The 13,595-nt window shown below is 39.3% G+C and overlaps 2 protein-coding genes across 2 annotated transcripts in view; both read right to left on the bottom strand.

The window, feature by feature from the left end:
- Positions 1–13,595, bottom strand: part of LOC149166513 (uncharacterized) — a 341,918-nt gene that overhangs the window by 91,993 nt on the left and 236,330 nt on the right. The window lies entirely within an intron of this gene.
- The window catches only part of LOC149166515 (uncharacterized), a 31,259-nt gene continuing 24,089 nt past the window's right edge, over positions 6,426–13,595 (bottom strand). The window contains exon 4 of the mRNA XM_089432564.1: positions 6,426–6,521. Within this exon, the coding sequence (XP_089288690.1) occupies positions 6,426–6,521 (96 nt within the window). The remainder of the gene's footprint in view (positions 6,522–13,595) is intronic.

Genomic DNA, 13,595 nt, shown 5'->3' with positions numbered 1-13,595 from the left:
CGATCCGTGGTTCCTACTGCCCAATCCACGGATTCAGAAAGGATCAAGTGCGGACCTGTGGAGGTTTGGGCGTGTATCCACCGCGGCTTGCGAGTGGATTCGAGAGAAGGTGGACAGTTCAGCGGGGCTTTTTTTTTGGGGGGGGAATTTTGAATTGTTATATGAAGAACCACACTTTCTGAATACTCCCAAGGTGCCCCTTGATGCTTCCTAGATGCTCCCTAATGGTAATGTTAAATTCTTAAATGCTCCCTAGATGCTTCCTAATGGTAATGTTAAATTCTTAAATTAAAAGTGACATTCTTCTTTATCTTTCATTTCCATCCTTTTACTTAAATTTTTAACGTTTACTATGAAATGACTCAGGATGTTTGAGAGTCTTTCCAACCTCATCAGACTTCATATGGAGAAAATAGAATTTCATATCCCATTCAAAATTCAACAGACTTAACAGTTTTTAGGATCAATGGGATTGTGGCGTTTCATTGGATTATATCATGTATGAGGGCATGTGATTGGCATTTAATCAAGAGCACCACGCCCTATATGTACCCCAATGTTGGTGTTATTAATTGTTGAACTCCTTTGTCATGGCCTTAGCAATTATGTACCTTTCACTAAGTCAAAATCATTGGTCAAGCATTTTAAGCATTCTCTACCATATTATAAGGCTTGGATTAGGCCGTTTGATCAAAATTAGGCAATGTTGACTAAAATCCCTATAAAATTGAAGTAGAGGCAAAGGTTAGACAAGAGAAGATGGGGGATGCTGGAATAATTAATCATTGATGTACAATGGATGCCATATCTATCTTGATTTATGTAAAAATATGCATGTTTTCTTGTCTTCTACAACTAATTTGGTATTTTGGATGTTTTTCTTAATATAAATGCAAAAAAATATAATATATATATATATATATATATATATATATATATATATATATATATATATAGTAGACGCTTCCAAGACGCTTCGCTTCCTAGATTTTTGAGAAATGACGATTCCACGTCCCTGCTTTGTCCTCGCTTCGTGCAACATTGGTTTATACATCATTGGTCTCGCCAGCATTGAACTCGGATCTTGTGGAGAGCTAGAGTTGTTAGTCAAGGCCTTGCTATGTGACAATGTTGGTTGATATGATGCTATACAGATGGGTTACCAATCTGAATCTTCTTATGAGAATTCTTCAGATTGAGAATGTCGAAGTACTTTGTATGGATTATGAATACCTCCCTAGTTAAGAGGGAGTGTTGAAAAGTGTAACTAGGTTCGGTCTTCATAATGACACGTGTAATTATAATTATGTAATTGATGTAAAGAAGAAAATAAAATTATTTTTGTAATGCTTGTCTCATGGGTTTCATGAACAAGGAATTTTATTTTTTAGTTAAGGCTCCCATTGTGAGCCTTTAGGGTGGGTCATCAAGTCATAAAGTGCATTAAGTCAATGTCAAAGTTTGAAGACCCTTGTTGGGCATGTTACATATGTAAATAAGTCATTAAGAAACCCTCCAAGACCAAGCTCAAGACCTTCCTTCAAGTCAGCCTAAAGAGGACTCTAGAAAGGACATGTCAGCCCATAACTCAGTCAAGTTGGCCTAAAGAGGACTCTAGAAAGGACATGTTGGCCTATAACTCAATCAAGTCGGTTTGTTTCTCATGGGAAAACCACTATATATAGGAGCTCAACCTTCACTTGGAGAGCAAATTTTTAGTCAAGGTCTAAAGCAAGGAAGAAGGTGTGAAAAGGTCAAGAAAGATAGCCTCATAGCCAGCGAGAAGAAGGTACGGAAAGCGAAGTTGTTTGGATCTATTTTAGGGCTGAAATCCTCCACACATGCAAAGATTCTATGTTGTCCGAACTACAGAAAGAGTAGAAGTATCACAGTCATACTTGAAGGTCAAATTTAGGAGGAAGTCAAGGTGAATCTAAAGCCAAGTTTGAAAGGAATAAGTCTCCACTTGAAGCGCAGAAAAAATCAACGTTGAATGTTAGTCAACCACACATGTTGGGGTTTCTGAAGCATGCCGAAAGTTGCAGATCTGTTCCAAGGGACCGAAATTCTGAAGGAGAGCCGAGAAGGAAGAAGAAGCAAGGAGTTTGACTTTCATTGACTTAAGGAAGAAGGAACTCATCAAGGAAACCGTATGAATTGGTCTTGGAGAGCTAAAATAGGTTAAGGGTCTTGGTATTCGTCAATTGGAGTCTCAATAAGAAGAAGAATTCGTTTGGGTTTTCCTCTCAAGTTGGAGAGGTTTTGACCCTGACTGATTGCCTACATTCTGTCTCTCTTGTTGCTTTATTGTTTATGCATTGGTAGTTGTTTAATGAAGAACACAATAATAATCTAAGTAAAGAGAATATCATAATCTAAAGAAGTAAAAAGCATTCAAAAGCAGTTATCATAAGAAGAGAAATCACCTAATCTTGATGCCCTAGATTTCTCAACAACAACAAGGTTCCCAAGAAACTTGAAACCCTTCTTCATAATCCTTTCCACTAAGACAGTGCCAACTAAGATGTGATGTTCAGTCTCCTTTTTGCAACTTCGCTCTAATACCACATTGGAAAATCAAGAATCTTGTATATTATGTTTGACTTTCCTTGATAATTACTTTTGATGTTAGTTGTCCTCTTATTACTTTTATTTCTTGTTCATCAAGCAATTACCAAAACAATGAAGATCACAAAGGGACAAAGTACACCAGATAAAGGCTCCAAGATAGGGCAAAACCCCTCCAAGGGGAAAACCCAAAAAAACATACTTCTCTTCTAAAAGAACTTGTTCAAAATGAGACGTCCAAGACCCAAGACAAAAGCCAAAATTCCTCCCAAGCACCAAGCCAGCCCACCAGCAATATCTCTTCAAACAAACCAGGTCCTTCCAAAGATAATGAAGATCAAAGCAGCTTCACTCCAAAATTTCAAGCTTGCAACAAGGTCTGCAACTTCGACCTACAATTTCGGCCCCTGCAACTCACACAAAAACCATAGACAACTTCATACATGTGGATAGAAAAAGTTGTTTTTCCCAAGAGAACTTCCTTCTTAGACTTCTTCCTCTTCTTCATGCCTTTTTCGCTCTTCTATCTTCTTCGCTATTGCAGATCAAACTTGCTTGAGAGTATATGCCAAATGAGTCAAAGTCCTTATTTATTGCCTTTTGGAGGGATCAAATAGGCCTCTTTAGGCCGACTTGTCCTTGTTGGGGACGACTTAGTCTTAGAGGATAATTTTGCTTCCTTAACTCAAAAACAATTATTTTCTTTTGTTACAATGAGTCCAAATGGGACTATAATACATGACAAAAATTATCCGTTGACCTAGAAAGCCTTAGAAGTATGAAGAACATGCTTTGACCTAGACTTGAGCATGAAAGACGTTCTTTTACAAATATAATTTCTTTTTCTTTTTCCTTTTATATAAAATATACGATGTCATGTTTACAAAGGTCATTATGAAGACCGAAACTAGTTACATTCTTTAAAACATGTGTCAAGCACTATGGCCAAGACTCACAATCGTAAACCTAGAGAAGGGACTAGTAGGGACAACAGAGGATTCGATAAGCATCTGGGACCAATACTCCTTGAGGAATGGTATTCAAGATAGGAGTAGTCCCGAGGTCTGATAGTCTTTGAGGATAGAGTATCCAGGATAAGAGTAGTCTTAAGAATGATATTCTTTGACGATAGGGTATCCGAGGTAAGAATAGCCCTATGAAGATATACCTGGTGAACATCTGGATGGGGTATGTGCTTGGAGAGAGGCGGTGGTGGTGTCCAAATTTATGCCTCCCAGCATTGTGCTCTGATCTAGTGGAGAAATACAACTTGTTAGTCAAGGCCTTGCTATGTTTGACAATGTTGGTTATGATGATAATGATGCTTATCAATCCGAACTCTTCTTATGAGAATATTTCAAATTGAGAGTATCTTGGTATCCTGTTGTGTCATTATGAATACCTCCTTAGTTAAGAGGGAGCGTTGAAAATGAAACTAGGTTCGCTCTTCATAATTATCATTGTGCTTGTATCAATATATATTTCATATAAAAGCAAAAGAAGAAAAATAAATTATTATTATTATTATTTTCTAGTCAAAGCATGTTCTCCATGCTTCTAGGGTTTATTGAGTTAAAAGAAAATTTGTTGTGACTCAAACAAATGTACTTGAGTCAAAGTCCCATTTGCACTGTTTGTAAGAAAAAGATAAATCATTTTATTTGAGTCAAAAAGTCAAGTTTTGTCACCACAAAACCAAGTCAACCCTCATGAACAAGTTGACCCAGAAAGACACCTATTCAACCTCCTAGACAATTATAAATACAATGCAATTCGACCTCATTTGGACATCAATTCATCCCTTCGATTTATATGCCAAGAAGAGACAGAAAAACCAGCAAAAGTCAAGAAAGGAGCAAAATTCAAAGAAGAGAGAGCGAAGGATGTAGGAGAGAGAAATATCAATATTTTTGCCCTAATTTCTGCCACATGTGTGAGTTTTCCTAAAATTTTTGAGGTCATTACAAGGTCAAAATTCAGCCATCATTGCAGGTTCGAAAATTGTATAAGTTTGACCAGATTCGCACAGGTTTGACCAGCGTTGACCGTGTTGACTTTGACTTGTTGAAAGAAGGTTTGAAGTAGGGTTAACTTGGGGCTTTTGTGGAAGTCTTCATCTTGGTTTTTTAGGTCTCGGATATCCCACTTTGATTTGATTCTATATGAAGAGGAGTTGTTTAGGTTTTCCCCCTTGTGGGGTTTTGCCCTGGCTCGGAGCCTACATCTTTGTGTACTCTGTATCTTGTGATCTTCATGTTTTTGTAATTGTTTGATGAAGAGAACGTAATAAAAGAAATAAGAAGCCAACAAATATTCAAAAGCAATTATCAAGTAAGAGAAATCAACCCTAATTTGCTAGCCTATTGGTTTCTTAACACCTCAAAGCACACTTGACATTACATCTAACACGTCTTCTCTCTCTGCAATCTACAAGGATGGATGACGGCAAAAGTATAAGAAGGATAAAATATACGCTCTTGCTCAAAGCCCCGCAGGGGTAGGCGAGTTGGTAATCACAATACGGTGAAGTTCGTTAGAAAGGCGGGCTTCGTACTGAAGGTCACGAGTTCAAATCCCCCAGACTTACCCTACAGTTGTACAGAGGGGCGGGCGCAGCTCCCAGTGGTTATAGAGGTAGCAGTCAGAATTGACCCCGTGTAATGCGAGTCGCGAGGCTGCCCCTGTTGCCGATTCCATTGTAATAAAAAAAAAAATATGCTCTTGCTCAAGCAAATTATAAGAAGGCACATTAAATCTGTGAATGTGAATTACAGAAGCAATATCATCTTTGTGGAATGCAAGTTACTCAAGACAGTCTATCTCTGTGACATGACATCTAAGGACAAACATATGATCAAATTTGTTGACTTTCTTGTGGAAAGAACATGGCAGAATTTGGAGGGTTGACTTGGGACTTGGATCACTAGTTAGTTTTACTTGGATTCTTTTGCTGACAGAGAATCTATAAGGAAAGGATTGTTGCGTTTTCCCCTTGTGGGTTTTTCCTTGACCTCTTGCCTAACCTTTGGTGTCTTTTGTCTTTTGTGCATTTCTTTATATCTTTGAATGTATAATTGCTTAATGAAGTAAGTAAATGAAGTAAATACTAAAACGAAAACATGAATAACAATCACAAGTAATTATCAGGCTAAGAAATTCTCCATTTCTCTCAAATTTCAACAAAACCCTCCAAGTCAAGCCTTCCAATCTGATCCAACACTTCGCTCTATTGATCTTCCCTCGGCCGAATTTCAGCCTCCCAGAAACTGCCAAAGTCCCAGAATTCTGGCTTGTTGAAACATGAATTCCCTAGAAAATATGTGCGCTGGAGAGAGAGAGAGTCATTCCACACATGTGAGCTAGAAAGAGAGAAAAAAATGATTTCATCCTTTTTCTTTGTCCTCTTTATCCTTCTTGTCCTTCGCTTAGATGCCCAGAAGATGCTTGAGAGAAGTCGAATTGGTCACTTGAGGAGGAGGTCAAGTTGCCTTTATATAGTGATCTGCTTGGGTCAAATGGGTGTGACTTTGCGTGGGCTGACTTCACTTTGAGGATGTTGACTTGGCAGTTTTCAAAGCCAAAATTTCAAATTCAAAAATTAAAATTAAAATTTTCTTCCTTTTAAAAAGTCCGAAAGGACAGGACTCAAAAATATAATTTTTTTTTTTGACTCTAGCATGAAGAACATGCTTTACAATAATCAATATAAATACATCAAGGACCAAGACATACATTATGAAGACTGACCATAGTTACAAAATTCAACACTTCCTCTTAACTAGGGATGTATTCATAATGACTGTCATAGGTGTTTTCAAGTTAACAAGTTTCTCTATGAAAAGGTTATAACATAATCATCATCTTGTTAGCATTTTTGACATCACCAGCATCTCATCGGCATCTCTAACATCATCAACATCATCATCAATATCAACATCAACTAGTTGAAATCTCTGACATAGTCAACATCAACTAGTAGCCATAACTGGTCGGTACCACTGACCCAACTGGGTGATACAACTGACAAGTGGCACAACATTAAGCATAAACTAGTCATCATAACTCTGGTCAGTACCACTAACCCAACTAGTCGGTACTCCTAACCTAGACTAATCTTGGTTCACCATCCTAGTTAATCTCTCTAACTCTTGGTGAAACTCCAAGGGCCACACTTCATCTAAGCAACTAGGCCCGATGCTAAATGAGCTCCTCATCTACTAGAGAGTTTAAGCTTGACATTAAAAGTAACTCACTCGACTGAGTGAACTTGGGCTTCTACAACTATTCACCCCAATTGGTCAACATCTTTGACACAAGGAGAGTAACTATCCATGATGCTATCATGTTAGCACTCACTCTCAACTAGAGGGGTAATCTCCACAAGCCCTTGTTTGTCCCTAAAGTGTATGAACTTCTCTCTGTATAATGACTTTGTCAAAATATATGTTGTTTTCTCATCAATGGGGATGTACTCGAGCCTTACTACTCTTCTTTGCACCATGTCTCGGATGAAGCGGTACTTGATTTCAATGTGCTTCGACCTGTTATGGAACATTGGATTCTAATGGAAGCTTCACACAACTTTGATTCTCACAGTATATCATGAACGATTCCAACTCCTGGTCGAACTATTCTACAAACAATTTTTGAAGCCACACTACTTCGGTACAAGCTTCATTGGCTAAGATATACTCTGCTTCTGCAGTGTTGAGTGTGACAGATCTTTGCTTCTTGCTCATCCAAGATATCATAGCAGAGCTCTAATTGAAGCATACCCCTAAAGTACTCTTCTAGTCATTTGTGCTTCCTACCCAATCAGAATCTATATATCCTTGTAGTTGTACATCATTGTTTGAGACATATCTCAAACCATAATTTATAGTACCACGATGATAACTCAAAATGTGTTTTGTTGCAATCCAATGCTCATGTCTTGGTTCTACCTGGAACTGGCTCAATGTGTTCATTGCAAAGCAAATGTTCGACTTGGTATTAACCAAATACATTAACAAGCCAATCAACCGTCGATACATGGATGGATCTACCAAGTTGGATTCAGAGTCTCTCAACTTCTTCAAATTAGTCACCATGGGAGTTGCCATGGCTTTACAGTCCATCATGCCAAACTTCTGAAGGATCCCAATAACATACTTTCCTTGACCAAGGAAGATTTCACCAGGCTTTTCCATACTTCAGTTCCAAATAATAATGCATCAAGCCAAGATCCTTCATGTCAAACTCAGAGGCCAACTGCCTCTTACACTAAATGATGAGAGGTTCAACACCTATAAAAAACAAATCATCAACATATAGCAGTAAAATCATAGGTGCATTCTTCACAACCTTGAAATAAAGGTTTGGATCAACATCACTCTTGGTAAATCCAAGTCTCGTCAAGTAGCTATCAATTCGAGCATACCAAGCTCTTGGAGCTTGCTTAAGTCCATAGAAGGCCTTCTTCAACCTACAAATGTGAGACTCCTTTCCATGCACCTCAAAACCTTGAGGTTGCTCTATGTACACCTCTTCCTCAATTACACCATTGAGGAAAGCAGTCTTTACATCCATTTGATGTAAATTCCAACCCAACAAAGCAACAAGAGAAATAATAGATCTAATGGAGGTGTACCTAGAAACTAGAGCAAAAGTCTCATCATAGTCTTCTCCCTCTTTCTCAGAGATCCCTCTAGCCACAAAGCATGCCTTGTATTTGTCAATACTTACATTTGTTGTTAGAAATGTAACTAGTTCGGTCCTCATAATTGTTGTTGTACTCATTTCAATATGTATATCTTATGTAACAAACAAAAGAAGAAAGAAAAGTTATTATTTAAAAGCATGGGTTTCATGCTTCTTATTGATAATATTCAAGGTAAAAGCATGTTCTTCATGCTTCTAGGGTTTGTTAGGTCATAGGATTTATTGTCACGAGTCAAAAGAGTCAACATCATGTTTATAAGACCCTTCCAGGCAAAATGTAATTGGAAAAAGAATTAATTTTGAGTCTAGAAGGTCCTGGAAACCTCCAAAGAACAAGTCGGCCCTGGAAACTTCAAGTCGGCCTAAAGGAGGGAATTTGACCCCTTGGAAAGGCTATATATAGAAGCAGATTCGACCTCATTTGGCACTCACTCACACATAAGTTCGATCTATAAGGAAGAAGTTCGATTTGAAGCTAGGAAAGGCAAGAAAGGAAGAGAGGGTCTACAAGGAAAGGAGAATCCAAGAATAAGGAAGAAACTTTGTTTTTGGGATCTATCTCTCCCACACATGTGAAATCTAGGGCTTCTGCAACTTCCAAGAAGGCCGAAATTGCAGGAGATGAAGTTGCAGCGTCAAGTTGCTCAAAGAACGAATACTCTGTTTTTGACCTCGTCGGCCTTGGGAAGATCTATCTTGCTCAAAGGAGGATCCCTTGAAGAACTGTCTCATGCCAGAATTAGGGTTTCTGCAACAGTTGCATGGCCGAAGTTGCAGGGTGGAAGCAGGGGTTGAAGTCAAAGTTGAATGTTGGTTGAAGAAGGATTGAGCTTTGTTGATCTTATCCTATTGGAAGGACTTCTTGTAGGGTTGGCTTGGTACTTGGACGAGGACCTGGTCTAGGGTTCGGGTCTTTATTGTCTCATTTGAAGCAGATTTTATAAGAAGAGAAGAGATTTTTTGGGTTCCCCTTGGAGAGGTTTTTCCCTGGCTTGGAGCCTAATTTTTGTGTCCACTGTCTTTATTATTTTTCTCTTGATAATTGTTTGATGAAGAAGAACTAACAAATAAAACACAAAAGGATAAATAAAGTTCACAAACAAATATTAAGGTTAAGGAAAATTGGAATTAATAGTTTCCAACTTTCCATATTGCATTTTCCAACATGGTATCAAAGCTAAGTTGAATAAGAAGGCAGCTGGAAGGATCATCTTGTGGACACAAGAAGGGTTTACTAAGGGGAATCACTTGCAAAAGATGACATCAATCCCTCATCAAAGGAAAGCCTGAAGAGGAAGGATTACAAGAAGGTTGTTGAACTCTCTTGAAGGAAAATTATTTGGAAAGCATCTTTGAAGGAAGAATCAAAGGATCTTGGTATCATTTCATTATTCTTTGAAGTTGTTGAAGTCTCTTTGAAGATCTTGAAAGCCTCAAGACAATTTGAGACATCATTGGAAAAGGAAGACTCTTGATTGACAAGTAAGTATCATATTTTTATTATATGTTGGAATCTAGAGTTCATATGGGTTCTTTCTGCAAGGAAAGCAATAAGCTCATTGGCTCAACAAATTTCCTAACATGGAAGAAAAGGATTGACCTGGCACTTACAGAACATGAAGTAATGTAATATGTTATGTTGAAGTTACTGAACCTAGCAAAGACAAGACTCAAGAACTAGCAAAATACAAGAAAGGAGAAGTAAGTGCACAAAGGATCATTGTTGAAATCATTAGGGATCCTCTTGTTCCAATTATTGCAAATTTGAAGACTTCGAAGGCTATGTATGACAAGCCAGTAAATTTGTACTCTGTAAGTACATCAGGACAAAAGGTGTCTTTGAGAAACAAACTATATAAAATGAAGAAATCAAAGGATGAGGACATGGCATCCTTTCTAATGAAGATCTCTCAATTAAGAGATCAGTTGTAGGGGCTTGGGGAAACAATTTATGATTCTGAAATGACCATATGTGTAGTAAATGCCTTGCCACCATAAAGGAGCAATTTTGCAACAAGCATTTACTCTAAGAAAGACTCAACTCCTTTTGATGAGTTGTGGGCTCAATGCATCTTGGAAGAAACAAGAATCAAGGCAAAAGATGATATCGAATCAGATGAACAATCTCAAGCCTTTATTGCAAGAACCAAGAAGCCGAAGAAGGGAAAGTTTGGGAAGTTGTTAATTTTAGGTACGTTCTATGCTAAGAGCAATTTATTTCAATTTTCACAGCTAGCTCAATATCTTTTCTAGATTAGCAATCACATCAGCGTTAAAGTAAATTGCAGATAGAACATAAACATAAATTCCAGAAGACAAGCCAAGACAAGAGGACACAGGATGTGGCGCTAGCCAAGGACAAACCCCAATGTGGGGAAACCCTTAATCAATTCTTCTTATATGTTCTTCAATAGTTCAGTAGCGAGAGAGAGAGAGAGAGAGAGAGAGAGAGAGAGATAGTACATTGACAACAGAAGTCAACACTTTGACTTATCTAGATAAGAGAATAGATCATCTCTAAGAAGATGATACATGAGATTAGTTGAAGACATGCTGCTTCAACTGATTCTCCAAGGTGACTCCTTCACCTATCATTGTGCTGCATCTCGTCGTCACGTTGCACCTCACTGCACCATGCTGCACCCATCATCACAATGTTGGACCTTATGACCATGTTGTACACATCATACTGTTGCACCTTATGCTGCATTGTTGTCCCAGTGTTTAGCACTATTGTACCTTGTGCCACTGCAGCACCATGTTGTCACCCATGTGCTTGCTGCACCATTGCTGCTTAGTGTACTTGTTGCACCAAGTACCATACTGTTGTCTCAATGTGCTTGCAGCACTATGCTTGCTACACCTTGTTGTAGTTGTTGTCCCACTTACCATACTATTGCAGCACCATGAACTTGTTGCACTAAATACTAGTTGTCCCATGTATCTCTGCTGCACAATGTCACAATGTCATTGATCATTGTGCTGTCCCAACAAGCTGTTGTCCCATCATTGTGTTGTCCAATGAGTTTGCAGCATCATGTACAATGTCATTGTTGTCCATGCATCTTTGAAGCACTATGTAGCCTTGTTGTCCATGCATCTTTGCAGCATTATCTAGCCTTGTTGTCCATGCATCTTTGTAGCACTATGTAGCCTTGCTGTCCATGCATCTTTGCAGCACTATTTAGCCTTGTTGTCCATGCATATTTGTGGCACTTATGTAGATTTGTTGTCCATGCATCTTTGCAGCACTATGCAGCTTTGTTGTCCATGCATCTTTGCAGCACTTATGTAGCCTTGCTGTCCATGCATCTTTGCAGCACTATCTAGCCTTGTTGTCCATGCATCTTTGCAGCACAATCTAGAAACAACGTTTAGGGCTGCCTTTAGGACAGCATTTAGGGCTGCCTTAGAACAACGTTTAGGGCTGCCTTTAGGACAACGTTAGGGCTGCCTTAGGACAACATTTAGGGCTGCCTTTAGGACAACATTTAGGGCTGCCTTAGAACAACGTTTAGGGTTGCCTTCTTTGCTGCGGCTAGGGCAGCCTCTTTTCCTCCAACGTCTAGGGCTTCCACTCCTAGATTTCTCTTCCACTAAAACCCAAGACAAGTGTAGAGAAATCAAGATACAAGTGTGTGTAGAAATGACTATCAAGTCATCTCCTTTTATACTAAAACATTGAGCACATGTGGGGTTTATTTGGTTGTTGGCCGAGCTTGACGAATTGTCTTACAACACAAATAAATTCGTAACTCCATGAATACTTATCGGAATCGGATGATATTTAGATATCAGCTGCCATAAATAAGATGACATCATGACCCACATGGAGTTTGGCCCTAGTTGCCAATTTTAACACTCCTTCTCAACTAGGGAGAACTCCATCCGCTGATCCACTTATCCGACTGTATTATCTCTGCCATCAATGCCCTGCACTGCTCTGCTCTACTGAACCATGAAGAAGAAGAATTGATCAAGAATGTCTCATACCATTCTCTACTGACTCGAAGTCAGTTCCATATGAAGAGAGTGTGTCACACCACTCTTACTGACCCGATGTCAGTTTCATTGATCCCAGATCAATATCACAAGAGAGTGTCTCAAACCACTCTTATTAATCCCAGATCAGTTTCATTGATCCCAGATCAATGGAGGTCATCCTAGCATAGGGAGTACAGTAGATACAATGATGCGTCCATCGATAGTACTACTAATGCTCCCTAAGCCCATTTCCCTACTCATTGATCAAATGAGAGGTACTTCCCATGACTCCTAGACTACATGGGTAGGATGCCTCGATAGGAGAACTAATCATCCTGTCCATAGGAGAACGAATCATCCTGTCCCACAGTCGCCAAGGGAGAACTAATCATCCCAACCCACAGGAGAACTAATCATCTTGTTCCAAGTCGTCACGGGAGAACTAATCATCCCGACCCACAAGAGAACTAATCATCCTGTTCCACAGTCGTCATGGGAGAACTAATCATCCCGACCCACAAGAGAACTAATCATCATGTTCCACAGTCGCCACGGGATATCACAGGGAAGGCTGAGCCATTCACCCTGTACATAGCGCACCATTAGGGGAGGGTGAGTTGCCCTATGGTCTCGTGTTGCTCAAGTAAGTACCCCAATCACCCTAGAGCTCCTAAAGCTCAATGCATGCAACATGCAGGATCCTTATAAGAAGGTCTCTCAACGACTCCAAGTCGTTCAGGAAAGTCACAAATTTGACCTTTCCCCAGGGCTTTGACAAAAAGTTTGCGCCCTGTACATCAGTCTCAATGCGATGGAGCCTCCTCGCTCATCAACTTACCATATCCCAGATAAGGTAGTATCTGATGTCTATCTGTTGGAGCAACATCGAATATGGGATTCTTCAACAATCGAATACCCCCTTGGTTGTTACAAAGGATCACAGTCGTATTCATCATGTGTACAAATAGCTCACTGAAGAGCTTCCACAACCAAGCAACTTCATACGAGATCATACTCGTAGCTATGTATTCGGTCTCGGCCGTGCTTATAACAACCGACTTTTGCTTCTTGCTCATCCACGATATCGAAGCAGAATCTAGATAGAACTAGCACTGAGAAGTGCTCTAGTGATCCTCCACACTGCCTGCCTAGTCAGCATTCGAATAATCATGCAGCTTCATATTTTTGGCAGTGTATCTCAATCAATGGGAAATTGTGCCCCAAAGATATCTCAGAAGATTCTTGGCACCAATCTAGTGAAGGCTCAATCAAACATGAGTTCAACATGCTAACTACAAAACATATATCCGGATAGAAGTTCACAAAGAACATCAATGCGAATG

The sequence above is a fragment of the Pinus tabuliformis genome, chromosome 5_1, assembly GCF_031772625.1.
Source record: "Pinus tabuliformis cultivar Carrire ecotype Pingquan chromosome 5_1, CPIR1, whole genome shotgun sequence".
NCBI lineage: Eukaryota > Viridiplantae > Streptophyta > Pinopsida > Pinales > Pinaceae > Pinus > Pinus tabuliformis.
Note: the sequence above shows the minus strand (reverse complement) of the source record. Positions and strands in the feature narration are given on the sequence as shown.